Raw genomic sequence first — 16,931 nt, 5'->3', positions numbered from 1 at the left:
GAGAAGATGCTGTGCAGCTGTTTCTCTGGAGCAATACCTGTGGGCAAACAGCAGCAGAGTCCAACATCTATGAATATCTTCCTGATCTCCAGAGTTCATTTTGTCCCTCCTCTGTCATCTTTAATCATGAAGCATTAGGCTTTTTCTTACTGGATATTCATGCACATATGTTTAGAACTTACAGGGACAATCAACCATTGTTCCAGTTTTCTTATTGATGTTTTTCTTGCAAATCAGAGCCCAGGGACTGGCCACAAGCCCAAATCTCATCTTTTCAAAACTGATTACTTCTTTGCTGGGACACTGTTTGCTGTACTGCAAGTCTCAGACTGTGTTCAGCTGGTGCAAACTGACTTCATCTCTTCCAGAAGTGAGGGCAGGATACAGCCTGTGTACTGTACAGCTCTGGCAAGTCAAAGCAAATGAAATGCCCTCCCCCCGGGGTAGCTCTGCTGCTGACTAGAAAAAGTGGCCCCAAGTCCAAAGTGGCAGTAGCAGCTTGAAGAAGCTCACAGAAGGAGGATCTAGAGATTAAACCATCTCATTCCAGCTCTGATGAGCTCATTCACTTGGAAAGGCAAAGCAAAACAAAATATGCATGCATTCCTGTCTGAATATGGGACCACAAGGCAGCTAGGCACTGAGATACCATGCAAATGGAAATAATTAAGCACCACAACAGAACAACAGAGACATCACTGGGAATTATCAAAGAAAATTTTAGAGGAAAAGGAATGAATCTCCAATGCCCTGACATAGGCTGTTGTAAAGAAACAATTCCCACAGAATAAATTGTCTAATTTTTAAATGTTACGAATGTGGCGGGGAAAAAAAAAAAAGCCTTGTGGTAAATGAACCTTGGTAGGAAGAGCAGAAGAACCCAATTGGTTCCATGGCAGTAGGAGATGGCCATGACCCCATTTCAAGCTGTAAGCCATATGGCTCAGAAAAAAGTGGAAATAAATGACCAAGTCATTAGGATCCCAGTGGGGCATGCAGCAATCTCAAATGGCAGCTGATCTCCCACGGTTTTACCCGTTGATCTTGTCCACTGCTGGGAAGAAGTAAACTCAATGACTGTGCAACGCTGTGCATCTCTGCATCTTTCACACACATGTGCACACATAAGCACATATGTGCACCTTGTAATAAACATGTATCTACTAATATGAACTTTTAGACATACTGTGAAGTCTGGAGCTTTTTATAAAGGCTCATATCAAGGGAAAAAGGGACAAAACATCATAGGAAGTCATCGCTGTGCCTGAGCGGAGAACAGCAGCTGGGAAACCTTGTTTGCCAGGCACGCCCACAGAAAGCCTCTCCCCATCATACCCAGCAAGGTGAGAGACAAATAATATAAGCTCCTTTTGCCTTTACAAAGGAAATTGTGATAGCTTTTTCAGTGAGATTATGTCACAATCTTTGTACTTGTAAGGATTGTTTTTCTAACAAGGCAAGAAAGGTCAAAAGAAATTAATAGCCAAGATAACCGTTATCAGTCTGATATAAATAAAGCAGCATATAATGTTTGCAATACACTACAATCTGCAACAGATAAAGAAGTCTAAAGCCAAAGAGTGTTTAAAAGAAAGCTGATATTGGAAATATCTACTCTCTAAGCTCTCTTTTTAGCAGATGACTGGGGCACAGTTGCTGTTTGTAGCTGTTGCTGCTGAAGCCAGTGTCGCCACCAAAGCTTAGAGTAAGGACATCACTGACCCAGCATGGCTCAGCCTCTCCCATTCAATGGCTCAAATGAGATCCAAAAGCCACATAAAATGGGGACCATGTTTTAATCCTGTAAGTGATGACATAGTGCCAGTAACCACTGGGTAAGAGGCATACTACAAAGATCCCCTTGCCCCCACTGCTTTTCTTCTGTTCTTCCCAGAATCCTTCTTCATCTTAACTGTGCAGAGCACTCCACCACTGCATGTTTGTGAATCTCCAGACACCTATATTCCTCTTTTGTGCATGTCTCAAAACATCAGAGCGGCTCCTTCCTTATGTACTTGTGATCTCAAAATAATTTTACTGGTTCTGCCTAAATTCTCTCAGTAATCTGTTTCAGTAAGGTACAAATCATGTGTGTAGTAAGTTATATGCAACACACACAGATAAACACTCCAATGAGCCTCTTGGGAGGTGCCTCTGGAGCCTGGATATGAAGAAGCTGAAGGCAAGAGCTGAAGCGCTGCCAAGGGGTGAATTTCAGGTTTGAGCCTACTCTGAGCCATTCCTACTGATTAGATGCTATCCCAGGTGATGGGTTTCCATATTAGTCATTTTCAGGATCCTAACTTACCTCCATTAATGTCATAGGAGTTAAACTTTTCATTTCAGGTGAAAAGACAGACAACTAGGAATGTAAATGCTACAGTACCTGATTTCCATTGCTGAAGTTCCTCATGGAAGCTTGGTCTCACAAATCATGCTTTAGTGAAAGGGGTCTTAAGTGTCAGTATGATTTCTATCACATTTCAAAACTTTAGCTGCTCACTAGTCCTAGGAGTTTTTAAACCATCTAGCAAAATCAGTGATGTACAATATGTTTCAGCTGCGATACAGTTAATTTCTTCTCAGTAGTTGGTACAGTGCTGTGTTTTGGATTTAATATTGATAACCCACTGATGTTTTGGGTTTTTTTACTAAACCATTCTTAACCTACAAGTTTTACTGTTGACTCTCCTCCCCATTCCACTGGGGTTGGGGGGCAGGTGAGCGAGCAGCTGTGTGGTGCTTAGTTGCCAGCTGCGCTTAAACTGTGACAACATACCAGCATAATTTTTGCTTTAATTAGTTTAGCTCATTTCCTTAAAGATATTATATCTCTTGCACAAGCACCTCTCTTCACTGTTGTATATTTTTCCATAGTAAATCATTCTTCTCAGTTGCACACACTTCCAGACTCCTCTTAGACATGTTCTATTGATTGGATTGGATTTTTTTCCTTATATTTCAGTCTGAGCTTTAGAATCATTAAATGTTTACAATAATCACATAATGCCTTTTTTTCTTTTTCACAGATACTTTATTTGCAACAGTAGTGTGAGAACAGTAGAATACATGTGGGAACCAGATAATCAAGTATGATTTTATAGTGTATTTTTTCAGTAGATTATTCCAAACGTTACATATGGAAATTTTAAGTCCTATAACATTAGTTCTGATATCATGGTGACTAAGCATTTAAACAATAAGCAGTCTTTTGGAAAAATCCATGTTATGCTTTACCTCATTTGTCCTAAATTTCAGACTGCAACAGTGTGATTTAGATCATGTAAGTGGGTAGTAAATACTTCAGTCTATCTATACATCTTATCTATTTAGTAAGTCCTTGAGAAACTTAGATACACACAGGCTGAATTGAGATACAAAAAATTGTGCATGGTGTTTTCACCTCCTACCTTGAAAAGAGAGGCTCACAATGTAAATTCTCACATATTTTAATTAGATTAAAAATATTGGATGGTGAATAATATCCTGAATGTATTACGCAGACTACAGGTAAGATGTTACAGTGCACAGCAGCAACTGCTCTGCCATCAAGCACTAGAAGAGTAGAAATTTGATGGCCATCTAGCTTTTTACTGTGGCAATTACTAATAATCAGAAATAAAGCACACTTTGAAAAGCTGATACGCAAATACACGTGACAAGCCCAGATATTGCATGAGGTGAGTCTCACTCCTGCTTTCACTGAAAGAATGAAAGATGCAGCTTCCAAACACTTCAAAAGGAGAAACTTTATGATGACGACACAAATGTTGCAGGGTTATTTATTTTTTTTTCCTGAGAAAGAATTTGGGTGATAAACTCCTTAGGGTTCACACAACCTAAAAGGTTGTGCCAACAGAATCACCCTTAGCTTCCCTGCTTTCTTTTCTGAAATCCAGTGATTAAATATGAATGTGTTTGTTAGAGTGCAAATAGCATAGAAAACAATCATGCCATCACGGAGGAGTGAGACTCATCCATTTTTTTTTTAGGACCTCAGAATAATGACAGACCTGGCACACTTCCGGTGATAACCATCCACCCTAAGAAACAAAAGACATTTCCCACCACAACCAAGAAATGCTTTAAGAGGCAACTAAGTTATGTTATGAGGTGCAGTTTAGTGCTGAAGAGCTTTAGAACATAAATCTCATTCAAACAGTACCAAAGTACATATTTTAAAACAATGCTAAAGCAAAAGTATTTCAAATCCATAAAAATGTCATGCTAGTCTATTATTTAACCAAGTCTGACTATTGTACAGTGATGATACCATTGCAAAACAACTTAGAGGAGCACATATCACTGTATCAAAGCTAAATCAAGTCCTAAGAGATGCTGAAAAGTGATGTTCCCTTTTATGAATGGTGATCTCTTGTGGTGCGGCAGAACCACCTGTGATGATGGACACTTCCAAGGATTTACTTTAGGGTGGGTCATAAACCTCAAGTTGAATGCATTTTCTTCCAAAATTAAGTATCCTGCTGAGAGCCTCTGATTTTAGAAAAAAACACAGTGAAGTGCACGACAGAAGCCACCAGAAAAGCTCAGGACCATTTCCACTGTAGTCAATGGCAAACTCCTCTATGAGTCTCATTCTGTGGGAGCAGACCTACCTCACATTGCTTTCCTGCTAATGTCTGATAGCATGGCATCATCCTTTACTGTCTAGTGGTCTCTATTTTAGCTTCTCTTCTGTCCCCTGATCTTTTCACAAGTCTCAGGATCTTATGTCCAATACTCTGAGAGAGGAGTTCTCCTGGGACTGGTTCTGAGTGATGCACTTCATTAATACAGAGTGTTTTAATGAAAAAGATCCTCCTAACAGAGGTGGCTGGTGCTATGCTCACTTTATGCTCACCTCAGCAGCAGAATTAGGCACATAAAGCCATTTGTGTAAAGGACCCTTAGGCATAAAACAAATCACAGCTTCTTATTTAAATAACACAGTACCATGCAAAAATCACAAATTAAGGAGTGTCTTGAAATACAAAAATGCAAACCTTTGCTTAAAAATCCACCAGTTCTATGCGTATGACAGCACTTGTGGTAAGTCATGCAAAAGGTTTAACCAAAGTGTCCCTTTAACAAATACAGCATTTGAACAATATATAAAAAAAAAAAAAAAACAAACAAACCCAAATCAAATGCCTAGACAAAACTTCCCCAACAAGTTTTCAACTTCTCATTGATTCTGATTACCATGGTGTTTACCCACCTGAGCAGAGGTATAACACCACACCTGTGTTGCCCTTCCCCAGAAGACTTAGTCCTTGCTGAGGGAAAGAACTCTTATCTGTGGTTTGACATTGTTCATTGCAGGTCCCCAGCCATGCCCATGCCCTTGAACCGTGAGGCTGTCCCTGTGTCGAGGCAAAGCTAAGGACAAATATCAGCTGCTTTATGAGACTCGACAGGTAGCCACTGCCACGAGAGGGAGCATGTCTGGTGGGAGGGCTCACGTGTCAGGAGTGGGGTTGTTCCTGGGTCACACAAGGAAGCCCTGTCCTGTGCCAGCGTGTGCTACATGCTGTGCCTGAGTGGAATACAGGAGAGATCATGGTCCAACTGCCAGTGCATGAAGGAGTCATGGATCTCATGCTCAGTGCAGGGAACTTGTGCCATGATAACTGGGTTTGAGACAAGAAAAATGTGAAACTAGGAAAAGGACTACAGTAGAGACACACTGGGACTGCTGCAAGTAGGGGTAGTAGAATTGCACCTGGATCATAGTGCACAAATTCGAGGGTTGCAGGAGTTTATTATCTCATTAGAAACATCTAATTCCCTGTAATAAAGGTTGCATGTAGAGTATGTCAAAGAACAGACAAGGCTAATACAGCCCACAGTCAGGACTAATACTTTTTTTTCTTCTCTTCTTGCTAAAAAGGCAGGAGTAGCATCCAGTTTAAATAAAAACTATGTAATTACAGTAATAATACCATGCTCCTGACTGCTTTGCAGCTGTGTATTGTAAAACTTTAAGCTGCAGATCAGAAACAAAAGCAGCAAGTCAGTAACAGCTTTACAGAAATGTTCTGCTGGGATGATTACGTCTGTCAAAATACTTCTATAAGGGAAAGACTGTTTACTGAACATATTTCATGTACCTTTCCCTAAAATACCCTGCGCTTGCATCTTTTCCCAACACATAAAGAAACCTTAGCTAGAGGTGTAATTAAGACTATATGAAGACTGGAACAAGCACAGATCCCATTCAAATAGTCAGGCATCACAACAAAAAGCCAGAAGCAGTAAAATTTTTATCCTCTGTTATAAAAAAAAAATTCACAATCAGTGACTCAATACAGTTAAAAGTTAAAACCTCTCTACATTACTAATAAATTAAAAACCCCATATCTCCAACCATCTTGTAAGAAAATAGGTAAGTAATTTAAACCTTTAGTTTATATAAATTAGCACAGAAACGTGTATTTGAACAAGTGCACTGAAAACAGATAAGCCTTCTTTTCTTCTGGTATCTCTTGTAACAGGAAAGCCTTTATATTCTTTGCATGACCTTGAGAGGCAGCTAACACTAAATGGTCAATAGTCAAACTCAAGGAGAGTGTTTCACCAGATAGACAATGACAAGAAGGAGAATGGAGTACAGTCAAATGCTTTGCTGCCTTATTACCATACACTTCAACATTCCATTTTCAGCATAATTACTCTGGAGATGAAGGTAATGTATTTATATGGCAAATCACATGAGTGAAATTTGATGGATTGATATATTTTTTTAAAAAACTTTCTAAAGTATCATTTTTTTCCGAGGTAGTTTGCAAGGAAATAGTGATGTACATGAGTGGAAACAATACTCCTTTGCTTGACTGCAGATAAAAGTCTTAAATACTGCTGGTGCTGTCCCTGAACCTTGCAGAGAATGCTTAATGGATACGATGTTATAATCAGAGCTGACAACAGCCAATTAAGTGTCAGAAGAACAATCTGATAAGTAGGTCTTCATGTCTATAGGCATTTCCTGGTATGTCTTAACTGTCAATCTGAATGTTAAACATCTCTATCTTTATCTCATTATTGACTGATTTATTTAAGGAGAATGTTTTCATCTCTTTTTTTGATTTTGGGGTTGCTCCAGAAAGAAGGAAAGGAAAATACTAGGAAGAAGTCTTAATTTGCAATAATAGTTGGGGAATTCTAATTATAGCAAAGTCCTAATCCTCCAACTGAGCAGGTGTATGGTTTGGTGACACCAATCCATGCAGCTGACTACACCATATCTTTCAAGAAGTGGTAAATGCTCAGTCTAGAGGAGATCTGTTTCTTTAATAGGTGGAAGGATATCTGTGGACGTGCTAGGAGGCTGCTCTCTGCTTTCAGTGCTTCTTGCTAGTCATACAGAAGACAACACCTCGCTGGATGGATCTCTTCCCTTCTTGTCCTCACCCCTGTCAATATCGATCACATGGACTATGCCAGGCTTCAGGATCAGGTCATCGGTCTCTACTTGGCTCCTGTTATCGTCCACCTCGATGTACTTCCCTTTGGAAGTCTGGGTAGCCTTGCCGAAAACATCTTTGAAACGGCGCTTGAGTTCAACGTCTGGGCAATAGACGTACTCATAAAGAGCACCAGCAAGGACCGCTCCTATTATTGGTCCCACCCAATATACCTGCAAAAAAGAGGTGGAAAAAACCCCAGACATTAAGCTCTAGAGAAGAAATAAAGAAGCCAGGGCATCAGAAAAAAGCACGTAAGTACGGACTTTACCCAGAAAAGTTTCTACAAATGCCCTGTCCCAATTATTAAACCAGCTCTGCAGAAATGCATGGTCACATTGCTCCCTGGCTTTCATGAAGCAGAATGAAATCTGCCATCCTACCAGTTTATGAGTCAGAGAAGCACAACTACCAGAAGTTTCACAGATGGTGACCTGGAGCTGAATGTAAATGAGTGCTCTAAAATCACATATGAAGTTGTTCAAAAGGCAGTCTCTTGTTAATGGCATTAGTCCTTGGTATTTTTTCTTTTTTCTTTCTGCCTTCTTCCTGTCTCTCCTAGCTATTTCAGCCCTTTCAGAAATCCTCTATAGTTACCTTGCATCCAGTCATCTAAACCATCTCATATCCGTGGCTGCAGCTCTTCCCTAAAAACTCGTCTCATGTCAGTGTTTCAGGAATCACCAGGCAGTGGACCCCACAGAGCAAAGAAGAGTAACCTACACTGACATGTCAGTTACTAATTTTCTGGAGCAGGTTGGCCGAGTGGCAGTGAAGCTATGGACATCTCAACAAACAGAGGTCATCCCCTCTGGCTGCCCTACCTTCTCCTGTTAATAGAAACCAGCTTTTTTTCCCTGCTCTGTATGGGAAATTTAACTTATTTTTTTAAACTTTGTCCAATAATACAAAAGTACAGGTTCCTCATTCTCCTCATTTCAACCAAACAGAGCTATAACACTGAGACAAAAAAGGCCACAGATCCTGGTGGAGTCATGTATGTCAAATACATCTCTGTAATAACATACAACAGATAGCTGCTCTGGCATAGCTTTACTTTTAAACTAGCAGTGATAAAGAGATTGAGAAGCAGGCTGATATCTTCAAAGTGAAATAATTTTGTCAAGTTTTACTGATCAATCTCTTTACAAGAGGCCTCCTCTAACTTTTCATTGTGCATTGCCAGCTGTAGGCCATATATTTGGACTGTTTGCAAAAGGACACACAAATGAAACACTGATATAAAAAGGTAATTTTCTTTCTGCATTTTCAACCAACATGACAATTAACTTTCAAGGAAACAAAACCCTTCCTAGTGTACACACAAACAGTTCAGCTTCAGTAGTTCAGACTCAAACTTCCAAAATAATCCAAATTTGGCTTTTAATCCTACAGAATACAACAGGCAGTCAGCTGATAATTGGATCTAAATAAGCAAATACAATGAATATAACACAACTTTATAGGTACCTATCTATTTCAGCATGACACCCAGCAGTTTGGTAACATTAGCAGGTGTCAAAGCCCACAGGCTTCTGTGAATGGTATGCCAATGTCACTGCTCTGGAGGAGGAGAAAGGGCTGTCTTTCCAAGTGGCCAGGAGAGTAACTAAGCTTCTCCTACAAGTTTTTCCATGGTACATTTGTTTATTGTTTATAGCCTTAGTTATAAATTACAGGCTTCGTCAGAGTATGGATAATTGATCTTATGAAAAACTACAGCAGTTTTTCATGTGAACAAGCCATTCACTGATAATGGGTAAATCTGTCTCAATAGGATAACTCTTGGGAACAAAGTTACACATGGTATCATGTTTGCAGAATTGCAGCCTTAGGGCCTGAAGACAATGCTATTTCTGTTATTAGCTGCAGTGAGAGTAATGTGGGCTTCATACTTTAAAAATCAAGAAAATCCTTGCATGCACTGTAATATGCAGCTCTTCCACTTAGCATTGAAAGTGTCCCTAGAAGTGCTTTCCCTGTCTATAATTAGGTGAGGCTGAGTTGAGATCCATCTCTCTCTTATAAAATATGAAATGGTTTTTAATAAGTTGGATAGTAGGATGCTGTAGAAATTGACTGCATCATTCACAATCTGTTTATCACATTGTTTCCTGCACAATTGCTCCTAGTTAAGCTGACGCTTTCAAACTGAAGCAAGTAACATCTGGTCTGGTCTGCAAAGACCAGACTGCAACCTCTTCATCTGTCACTATAAGCATTTGCTGCGGCAGGTAGTCCCCCAGGAACCACAACACAGAGCGTCCCTCCTCTCATTTTTATATGTTTGCCCCAGTTTGCTGCAGAACCAGGTGAAATGTGAAGTCAACAGAATTACTTCCATAACTGCTCACGACATGACCAGCAGGGTTTGCAATCTGCCTTGGAGGATTTTTCTTTCCAGCAGGTCAATTCTTTCTGTTTCACTGCATTGCTTTTTTTTTTTTTTTTTTCCTGTTCTGAACTTTTTGTATGATTTCCTTTCTATCCCAGCTACCAACTCAGCAAAACGGCCCCTGAACAGTAAGATGGTTTTCCAACATGCTTTATAATGCACTGCAGTCCTAGGTGAGGAGCACAATGATACCTAAGCTTGGTGCAGGTCATTGTCTGCCTTTCCCAGTGATGGTCTCTACGGGATGTACTGGGAGAGAGAGCTAAAAGCACATGATGTGTGAAAAATTCTGATCGCTGTTTGTCGCTATGGTGAAGGAAGCATGAAAGTAGAGTTACCCATTGGTTTTCCCATCTCCCCATGATGACAGCAGGTCCAAATGATCGAGCAGGGTTCATACTGGCACCGGTGTAATTGATCTAAAGCAGAGAGAAAATGTTACCTGTTATTAAAGTCTTGACGATAGGGATTTGATTTCTACAGGACACCCTGGTTTTGTATGGCTTCCCATCTTGACAGCAGGTATCATCACTCTCCGGAGACTTTGTGATAATAAAGTCGTCACATAAACAGTCAGAAAAGTTCTGGTGCAACACCCTACCCAAGGGACACTCCTGCAAACTCCAAAGGGTTTTGGCATGGATCCATAAAGAACACAGCAGTTATATAGCTATAACAGCTCTAAAGGTCACAAAAGTTTCCATTTACTTCTGAAACAGTCATAAAGGGTAAAGGGATCTACTTTTTAATGAGAAATCATTAACTTACAGCAAATAAATGTCCAATTGCAACAGAAAATCCAATTGCTAAAGCTACTGAACCAGTGACATCACTTCGTTTTGAATCACAACTAGCAAAAATAGTAAAAACCAGCTGGAATGTAATTATCAACTCCACCAGGAGTCCATGCCCAGCAGAAAGATCTCCATGTACCTGGAAGAAGGGAAAGAAACACCAGAAATGAAGAAAAGGTAATTTCATAAATCAGAAAGCCATCACACACATTATTTGTATTTCAATGAATAGTATTTCTAAATGTTACAGAGTAAAAGACAACAACGAACTTTTAGAGGTACAGATTCCCCCCTCTCTGCTTTCCTCCCTTTTTTTTTTAACTTTAAAATATTTTTTTATTTTGAGAACTATGGAAAATCACTGTTGGACTGAGAACAGAAGGCTTAACAGTAACATCCAACAAGAACTTCAAAGTCAGACTGCAGAAGTATAGTTTATTTTTACACAGGGATTTGCAAATGCTGCACTTCCCTTTCACCATTTTTTTTCTTGGGAGCACTGTAATTTACTATTCAATTATAAATTCATTAATTAGCCCCGACTTAATTAATTTAAATTTCAATTAAAAATTAAGCCATGTGCGGCTCAAGTGCATTTTTAATAAGTCCTGCAACAGGGCTAACTGATGGCATTCCTTATTAGTTTAGAACAAAGCTGATATCTAAGCCACAATCTATTTCAAAAGTATGTCATTTTAAATTGATGTTTTTTCAATCCCCATCATAATATCATGGAATTAATTTCCCCCTTCCCCAGCCCATATAAAAATGGCATTTCACGCATATATTATTTAAATTTTGTATGTAAATTAACATTACCTGCTGTCATCAGATTTGGGGAAGTTCTAGGAAAGAGAACTTCTATAAAAAGAACAGCTATAGATAGTACACTGCATAAACCTATCCTAAGGAGAACTTTAAGCTCTGTCTAGATGTAAATAAACCAGCAAGCTCTTAAAATCTCTACTTGAGCTCCCTTCATTCTGTGTGACACTGATTATATTTTCTTAGGATCTAAGCTAGTCTAGTTCAAGAGCCAGAGGAGAAGTGATTACCGCAGTGACTCCCAGGCCTCCTACCACGCTTGGAGGTGTGACAAGGTAAAGGATGCCTGCCCCCACGATGGCTCCCAGGCACTGGGCAAGAATGTAGAAGACGGATTTTGCAAGGCTGATCTTCCTCGTGCAGACCATTGCCACGGTCACAGCAGGGTTAATGTGGCCTCCGCTGATGTGTCCAAAGCACTGCACCATGGTTGCAATGCTGAGTCCAAAGCAGAGGGAGATAAGGACCATGTCTACAGGCAAGGGCTTTTCTGCTCCACCCCAGTTGATCGTGGAGCCGAGGCTGAGGAGGACAAAAATGAGCATGGCCAAAAATTCTGCTGAAACGGCTTTCCAGAAGGCCTGAGTCCAGACTCCTTTAAACGCCACCATAATTCTCTCACACTTACACAGACGTCCACACTTACTGAAAAGGAAAACAAGTCTTCATCAGAAGTCACCAAATGCCTCTTGCTCTCCTCTTAGGGGTTGCAGACTTCGAAGAGAAGGCTGCAACACAGAGTATCACTAGTCTGGGACAACCACAGACTACACTGTCCTTAAAACACAACCAGTGTTGGAGTGTCTGCAGGACACAGGTTAAATAACCACTCCTTGAGATAACCCTGTCTTATAGTTTCAGCTCCCCAAAAGCAAACTCTGTATATTTTAAAATGATTATGAAAATAAGTGTATTCTTCCATGCTAGTTGACTTCTTTCTGATTTAGAGGCTGTGTAGCTATACCACTTCAAGTGACCTCTTGATCAACATGTTCATTAAATCAGTGAGTATCCTCTTTTTCTATGCGAATCTGTATTTTTCACAAAGCAGGTAAGATAATTCAATAAAAAGTAGTAACTTAGTCAAAGACTAATGTTTTTGATGATAGCGTAGTGTTGGGAGTTTGCCCTGGGAGCTAGAAGAGAAAGTCTATTTGCTTGAACACTCACATAGACCAATATTTCAAATTATACTTATGCAAAGAGCAGTTTCTTCACTGTGGATGTAGGGTGAAAATTGAATTCAGGCAGAAGAATAGATGCAATCCTACATTCTGACCTTTAAATCAATTGTGCAATCAATAAAGTGCTTTCTTTCGGTCTAATGATGCCGAGAGAGCCGGGGAATAGACCAATATTTTTCTGTATGTGTGGTGTGTAGAACTCTCCATGGCTAAGAAATGAGTGTCTTGTTTTTTCTCTCTGTCTGGAGATGCTATTTATCAGCCTACACTGCCTTCCTGATGAGTTACAATTTTGCTAGATGTTCAGATACCTATGAAAGTGGGTCACCAAAGAAAAGTTATTTGTGGTATTAATAAATTAGGAGAATAAGCCAAAAGGGAAGCATTTTAATGAGTTTCTAAGGCATGCTAACAAGATTCTTCTCTAAAAACAAAAGCAAAAAACCTCCAACCCATCCAAGAAGCAGAAAACAAAAGAAAGAATATTCAGTTGCTACATTTGGGAACAGAATTTCAAGTGAAAGATGGATGAATTTATGCTCAGTTATCTGAGGTAACTAAGCTACAATGCATATTTAATATCAGTTACATCAGAAAGAAGCATGAAAGGCATGTCTGCCCTTTTCAAGTTATTGCAAGAGGAATGGACCATGAATTTCTTAACAGTTCCAGTGAGTTAGGGAAAAGCAATTTAACCTTGTGACTGGAGCAACTAAGTTGTTTCCCTGTCTCATTTCCTACGCTAATTTACTCTGTGTTTTGGATAGGACATCTGAACTCTCAGTTCTCTAGACTCTCATGTGAGAACAAAAATTACATTATCTCCTACAAATGGCTGTTGTAAAGTTCCTGTGAAGTGATCTGAGACACCTGATCAGCACTTGCTCTACTGGAGAAGTGAAGCCAGAATCTCAAAAGAGAATAAAGTCATACCCCAAATCTTCTGATTTTGGGTCAAACTCAAGATAAATGGAAAGATGTTTTTGTAAGATCTCACATTAACAGTCAGTTAATGATCAACCATCTAGACTAGACTTTTTGTTCAAAATGACCCCAAAACCATTGCCTCCCTCAAAGCTGAAGCTCAGAGGTATTTGGCTGCCCTTACCTTTGAACCCTATGCCCAACTTCACACTGAAACTTAAAGGCTTACCTCTGACACCCTTACTACTTCCTCACTAATAATTTATCTTAGTGACCTGAGTAAGACATAGGTACTATAATATACTGAGAAAAGCTCATTTTTCCTGGGCATGTCCCAGGTGAACATTTAATATAGGGATGACATGTATCATGAAGCCCATGGAAAAGAAACCTGGATGCACAGAAAGGGGAAACAGCATTCATCTGCCCTTTCACTCATCAGCTCAGTTGGGATGCAATCTGGATTTCCCTGAGCAAAATGCAAGCCCTGGTGTTATATTCAAGGCTTTTGGAAAATTTCCAACCACCAAGGGTGCTGTGAGGGGAATGTAGGCTTATGGAGCATGGGAGGGAGGGGTATGGTGAACTCCTGATGTCTTTGTTCAAGTGTGCCTGACCATCTCTTTCTGTATGCTGAGAACAGTGAGATCTACAAATTAATTACACATCATCTTCCTGTGAAGTTGATAGAAATGGGGTTTGTATTTGGCATTAAAACAATGCAGTTGGCTTCTCACTAGCTGCGGAGCATCTTGGAAAAGCACATTAAGAGTAAGTGTGTGCATAGGTGCATGTGGAAGAGAGAGACAGGGAGGATGCGGAAGATCACATCTTCTGCTGAACTGCTGATAGGCCTGATCAGAAGCAGGTGCCACTTATGAAGGACAGATTTCATAATGCTTCTCCAGTTGAGACCACATCCAGTTAATTCAGTCAATATTATTTGCAGCCCTGAAAATGCAAAACTGTCGCATGCAAGTCAAAAAGCTTCAAACACAGAAGTTTGCTCATCAACATAAAGTGTCAGTTTTTTTTAAAACATCATACTACACAAAACTCCACTGTCAGCCATACTTTTACAGTTAATGATCCAAACACCTATTTTTAATCCATACATGTTTTTCTGAAGCAGTCTATTTTTCTATAATTTCAAGATCCAGCAAAATGCTCAGTTGTCAGGGTCAAATTTTTCTTTCAAACTGTGTGCACCTTTCTTCCTAACAGCAAAACCTCCTATAGATGTCAATAAAAGCTTAATACTGTGTTTGAGCCCTGAGTCCAGGTTTTCAATTAAATCCAAAGGTGATCAGCAACTTAAAAAGCAACACCATCTCCAACATCCACTGTTTTTTCAGCATGCAGTTAAACTTAAAAGCCTTGAGATGAGGCAGTGTCGGCTGTGACAGGTCTAAAACTAAAATGGGACTTTCCAGCAGCTAAGATTTGCCATCAAAGTTGCAAAACAATTTTTCTGGAGTAGTTGTTGTTCATGGTTTCCTTAGATAAATCCAAAATACAACAGAAAGACACTTTCAAGTTATGGTCACACATTAATTTCACGGGGGGCCACACTTGAAATTCTCTGGTCTGGACTACAAGATTACACAGTGAATTGTGTCTGATAGGATGCAAGGTGGGTTTTGCATTGCCAGCAGGGCTGCAGGCACGATTATGCCTTCAAAGCCGTAACAATGTAAACCATAACAAAGGCTTCAATACAAAAGTCAAACAGCATTTTAAAAATTCTTCTTTTCTACCTAATACAGTTTCAGAGAGCAGAGCACACAGCCTGGACACGGGCTTGTGGCCAGCCACTCCACACGACACTTCTGTCACATACAAGTTCCGTGCATGCAGTGGCTATTTGCAGTGGCATCTCCGCAGCAAACTCCCACACTGCCGACCTGGGCTGGCACCGCTGGCTGGAGCTCAGGTGGACAACGGGCACCCGCTCGCCAAATTCGGGGAAGGAGAGGGACAGGCTACTCTTGCAAAACAAATGCACTGTCGCAGGGCTTGCTTGCAAGCATTTTGCCTCCTTTTCCAATACGATATTAAGTGAGCAACTGACATGGACATCTACAGGAGGTGGGGAGACTCGGAAGCCCAGTACCGCAGCATTTTAGCTGTGCGCACGACCCTCCACTGCAGGACCGCAAGTGGGCAACAGGACAAAGTTTTAGCGTGCGGAAAAGGAGAGGGGGTTTGCAACTCTCTGCCCCCTTCGCACCTCTGGCGTTAAAACCGATAGGTCCCGTAGTGCCTTGGGGAAGGGGGAGCCCTGACTGCCATGCCTCGGTGCAAAACGCAGGCGAAAGGCAACAACCCGGAGCCCTTCACACGGTTGCGCGCTCCTCCCGGGACTGAGCAGCTGGAGGTCCCCGTGGGAGCGGACACAGGGCGCCCCTCCCGCAGCCGCGCACCCCACTCCCCGAAGATTTCCCTTAAAGTCATCTTCGGCCTGGGGGGGAGGGGGGGATGGCGGGGGGGCTGTCCCTGCCCGCCTGCCTGTCTCCTGCCCGTCTCCTGCCTGCCGCCTGCCTTCCCTCCCTCCGCGCCCCGCGGGGGCCGCGCACTCACCCGCGGCGCAGAGCGGCCGCTCCGTCGCTCATGCCTCCCCGGCGGGCGCGGGGGAGCGGCGGGGCCGGGGCGGGTCCGGGCCGGGGCCGGGGCCGGGGCGCGGGGCGGGGGCGGGACGGCTCCCGACGGCTCCCGACGGCTCCCGACCGAGCGGCTGCCGCCGCCGCGCTGCCCTACCTGCTGCGCTGCCCTACCTGCTGCGCCGGGCGGGCGGCGGGGACTCGGGGCGCGGCCGCCGGAGCACCGGCTGCGGGTCGCTTGTGGTCATGTGCCTGTGCAGAGGAGTGCAGGGGGGTCGCGGCTGCCGGTCAGAAAGAAGCGGAGCGGGACTGCCCGGCAGTGGGAAGGACTCAAAGGTTTCTCAGTTTCTTCTCTGCCACTCTGTATTGAAGGGGGAAAAAAAAGCCCTAGCAGCTCTGCAGCCAGGGAGCTTTATCCATCTAAAATGCCTATTAGTACTTTAATAGAATTCTACTGGCTACAAAATCATAGAATCATGGAATATCCTGTGTTGGAAGGGACCCACAAGGATCGAGTCCAGCTCCTGGCTCTGCACAGGACAGTCCCAAGAATCACACCATGTGCCTGAGAGAACTGACTAAATATTTCTTGAACTCTGATACTTGGGGACCATTCCCTGGGGAGCCTGTTTCAGTGCCCAGTCACCCTCTGGAAGAACCTCTTCCTAATATCCAACATAAATGTCCTCTGATACAGCTTTCTGCTGTTCCCTTGGGTCCTATGCTTGGTCACTATGGAGAAGAGA

At 41.8% G+C, this 16,931-nt stretch overlaps 1 protein-coding gene across 4 annotated transcripts; it reads right to left on the bottom strand.

Annotated features, from left to right (window-relative positions):
- Window positions 1-3,011: 3,011 nt before the first annotated feature.
- Window positions 3,012-16,638, bottom strand: AQP4 (aquaporin 4). Of its 4 annotated transcripts, none has more exons than XM_027887538.1 (5): window positions 16,360-16,638; window positions 11,708-12,122; window positions 10,627-10,791; window positions 10,197-10,277; window positions 3,012-7,636 (listed from the first exon to the last, which is right to left on the bottom strand). In XM_027887538.1, the coding sequence occupies exons 1-5, from the start codon at window positions 16,431-16,433 to the stop codon at window positions 7,358-7,360; spliced, it is 1,014 nt and encodes a 337-aa protein (XP_027743339.1). In that variant the 5' UTR covers window positions 16,434-16,638; the 3' UTR covers window positions 3,012-7,357. The 4 variants fall into 4 exon arrangements, with proteins under 4 accessions (XP_027743339.1, XP_027743341.1, XP_027743340.1 ...); XM_027887540.1 differs by having other exon boundaries at window positions 11,708-11,999; XM_027887539.1 differs by lacking the exon at window positions 16,360-16,638 and adding an exon at window positions 16,166-16,280.
- Window positions 16,639-16,931: the final 293 nt, after the last annotated feature.

Source organism: Empidonax traillii, unplaced genomic scaffold, assembly GCF_003031625.1.
Source record: "Empidonax traillii isolate 1590-97213 ecotype Southwest subspecies unplaced genomic scaffold, ASM303162v1 scaffold215:size2007263, whole genome shotgun sequence".
Lineage (NCBI taxonomy): Eukaryota > Metazoa > Chordata > Aves > Passeriformes > Tyrannidae > Empidonax > Empidonax traillii.
This window is presented reverse-complemented; position numbering and strand designations above follow the sequence as displayed.